The 2,698-nt window shown below is 51.7% G+C and overlaps 1 protein-coding gene across 1 annotated transcript in view; it reads left to right on the top strand.

Annotated features, from left to right (window-relative positions):
• The first annotated feature begins 1,169 nt into the window (after positions 1-1,169).
• The window catches only part of SRGAP3 (SLIT-ROBO Rho GTPase activating protein 3), a 50,182-nt gene continuing 48,653 nt past the window's right edge, over positions 1,170-2,698 (top strand). The window contains exon 1 of the mRNA XM_010141222.1: positions 1,170-1,326. Coding sequence (XP_010139524.1) covers positions 1,264-1,326 — 63 coding nt within the window. The 5' untranslated portion in view covers positions 1,170-1,263. The remainder of the gene's footprint in view (positions 1,327-2,698) is intronic.

Genomic DNA, 2,698 nt, shown 5'->3' with positions numbered 1-2,698 from the left:
CCTGCTCTTATATGCGGGTGCTCTGTCTGTATGTGCACACAGAGGGTTTCTGGAGTCACTGTGCCTTGCTCTCCACGGCTTCTGTACCCCCTGGTGCCACGGTGAGGACATCTCAGATGAGGAGGAGTGGGTGTGCGAAGGCTTCAGCTGCACAGCCTATCTGTAGGCAGCGTGGGCTGGCTTTCTGCCTGCAGGACTTCTGGGGAAGGACAGTCTTGTTAGAGCACGAGGGGCTGTTTCTCTGGAACCAGCACGTCTTGTAGGAACACCTTGGTTTGGCCAGGGGAAATGGTGCAGGTGAAACGTTTGGAACAAGTCCCTTGGCTGCCTCGTTGAGAGGATCTACCTCTAAGTGTCTCAGTTGAATAACGGGAAATACTTTGTCAGTTGTATCATTTCTGGAAACTTAGATTCAGTTTTGATTCATTTGCCTTCAGTACTACAAGCAGCACACGGAGGGCAGAGCAGGTTCCTCTCACTGTTCAAGATGGAACATGACAAAATTAGTTAAGCTCTAATCAAGTGTGAAATGTTTGCTGAAATTTCCCTCAAAATAGAGTTTTTCTGCCCGCTTCTGGCTTCTAGGTGAGTCCAGGTCTCGGGATGCTCCACAGTGCAGAGCTGGGTGGGATGAGCTCGCTCTGAGGATGCTGCGAGGCTCCCGGGGACTCTGCAGGTCACCCCCTCCCCCCACCCCCCACAAGGCCTGCTGCTGCACACAGCAACCTCTTTGTCGTCTGTGGCGTGAGTTGGGTTAAGACCATCGTGAATATGAATGTGTCCACCTTGAGCACAGACGCTTCGTGGTAGCAAACCCTTTTCTCCAGCACTGTTCAGTGGACTAAATGTGGAACAACAGATTGTGCGACAAACGGGCTCGCTGCGAGAGGGAAGTGACAGCTGTATTAATAGCACAGAGTGGAAAAAAGAACCACACTGTCTGCCTTGCGGAGCGTTAAAGGGATTGCAGGGACGTCACTCCTCCTGTGCCATCTTCCAGAGCTCCCAGTTTGGGAAGGTTCTGGTTGAGGGTCTGGTCTGGTGTGTGGGGCTGTGCGTGCAGGAAGGCGGTGTTACTGTGCCGGCAGCGATTGTTTGGACAGTACGTGCCTTTTTGTCCTGCTCGCTTGACCTTCTGATTTTTTTGTTTTCTGATTCCCTAGGAAAGATCAGCACCTGCTTTCCCCTGTGAACTGCTGGTACCTGGTTCTGACGCAGACCCGGCGAGAGAGCAGAGACCATGCCACCCTGAATGACATCTTCATGAACAATGTCATTGTCCGGCTGTCACAGATCAGTGAGGATGTCATCAGGCTCTTTAAAAAGGTAGGTACCCAGAGCAGCGATGGAGAGCTCTGCTCAGTGAGGGTCCATCCTTGCAGTTGAGGCTGAAACAGAAGCTTATTGTGGGCTTTACAGAACTGTGCCCACCACCCCCCCACCCCCTCCAAGCATGAATTGGTGCCAAAAGGCCAGTGCTGTTGAAAGGCAGAAAAAGGTGACAGGACTTTCTGCAGAGTACACGTCACATCTGAGTGAGGAGACGTGAGAGGAGCTGGAGCTCTGGCAGTGACAATGTAAAACCATGGTCAGGCAGGGCAAGTAAAATTCTCAGAGACGACCGGCTAGGGATGTAAAGCGAACAAAAACATCTCCAGAATCACAAGAAAGGAACCTGTGCAGGATGGGAGGGGGACTAGAGGGGTGAGGCGCAAAATCGCTATGAGGTGACAGCCCAAGGCCGACTGGCTTCTTCCGCTTGGTGCTTGTTATGGAAGAGCTTAAGACTAGAGATGTTCTTGGGGAGCGGTGGCAGTGCCAGCCTGAGGAACTGTCCCAGCATGTTGCAGAGCAACATGTGCCGTGGCCTGATGCTTAAACTGTCAGAGCCAGAGAAATGGAAGGTGGAAAATGTGATGGCTTTTTACAGACTCCTGGAGGGCTTCAGGGAACAGGTCGGCAATTGGACTTGAAAGCCAGGCCTGCTTGGTGAAACTTCGGCAGAGGCAGAATGACAGGCGTGAGGCAGGTGCAAGAGAGGAGGCCGCGTGGCTTTCTGAGGAGTCACGCCTCAGAGCTCTAGTGGAGGTTCCCCCAGGAGCCACTGATGGTGTGCGTAAGCTGGCACAGCCCCTTCAGTGTCCTGCAGGCTCTGGAAAAGGTCCCTTGCTGAAGTTCTGGAAGAGAGGCTGTGGAAGAATAAGGAGTGGTTGTTTTCTGGTGTAATGACTGGTTAAACGGCAGGGAACAAAAGGAAGAGAATTTCAGTGGATTTCCCAATAAATAATTTGGGAAAGGATGTATAGTAAGTTGACAAAGTCTGCTGATGATACAGAATTATTAATGATAACTAAATTAAAAATGAGCATCAAAGAGTTGCAGGAATCTCACAGTCAGGTGGAGCAGGATGGGGGGAGTGCGTGATATGGTGAGAGCGTGGAGAGTTGCAGCGGTTTGTAGGAAGCGAGCAGGAGCGAGGACCTAATGTAAGCTGTGGGCGGTAGCAGGCACTGGGCAGAAGGAAAGACTTTTGACATCATTAATGCTGTGTGTCTTATACTGCGTTTGCAGTATTGTGGGTAACGCTGTGTTTGTTGGCTTGTACCATGTTTCCGAAAGCCAGATGTGTAGCCTGAGTCCTGGGGCGGTTGGACAGATGCGATGGAGTGTTCTGTATCGGCAGGGGGGAGGCGCCACA

The sequence above is a fragment of the Buceros rhinoceros genome, unplaced genomic scaffold (assembly GCF_000710305.1).
Source record: "Buceros rhinoceros silvestris isolate BGI_N320 unplaced genomic scaffold, ASM71030v1 scaffold27648, whole genome shotgun sequence".
Taxonomy (NCBI): domain Eukaryota; kingdom Metazoa; phylum Chordata; class Aves; order Bucerotiformes; family Bucerotidae; genus Buceros; species Buceros rhinoceros.
Note: the sequence above shows the minus strand (reverse complement) of the source record. Positions and strands in the feature narration are given on the sequence as shown.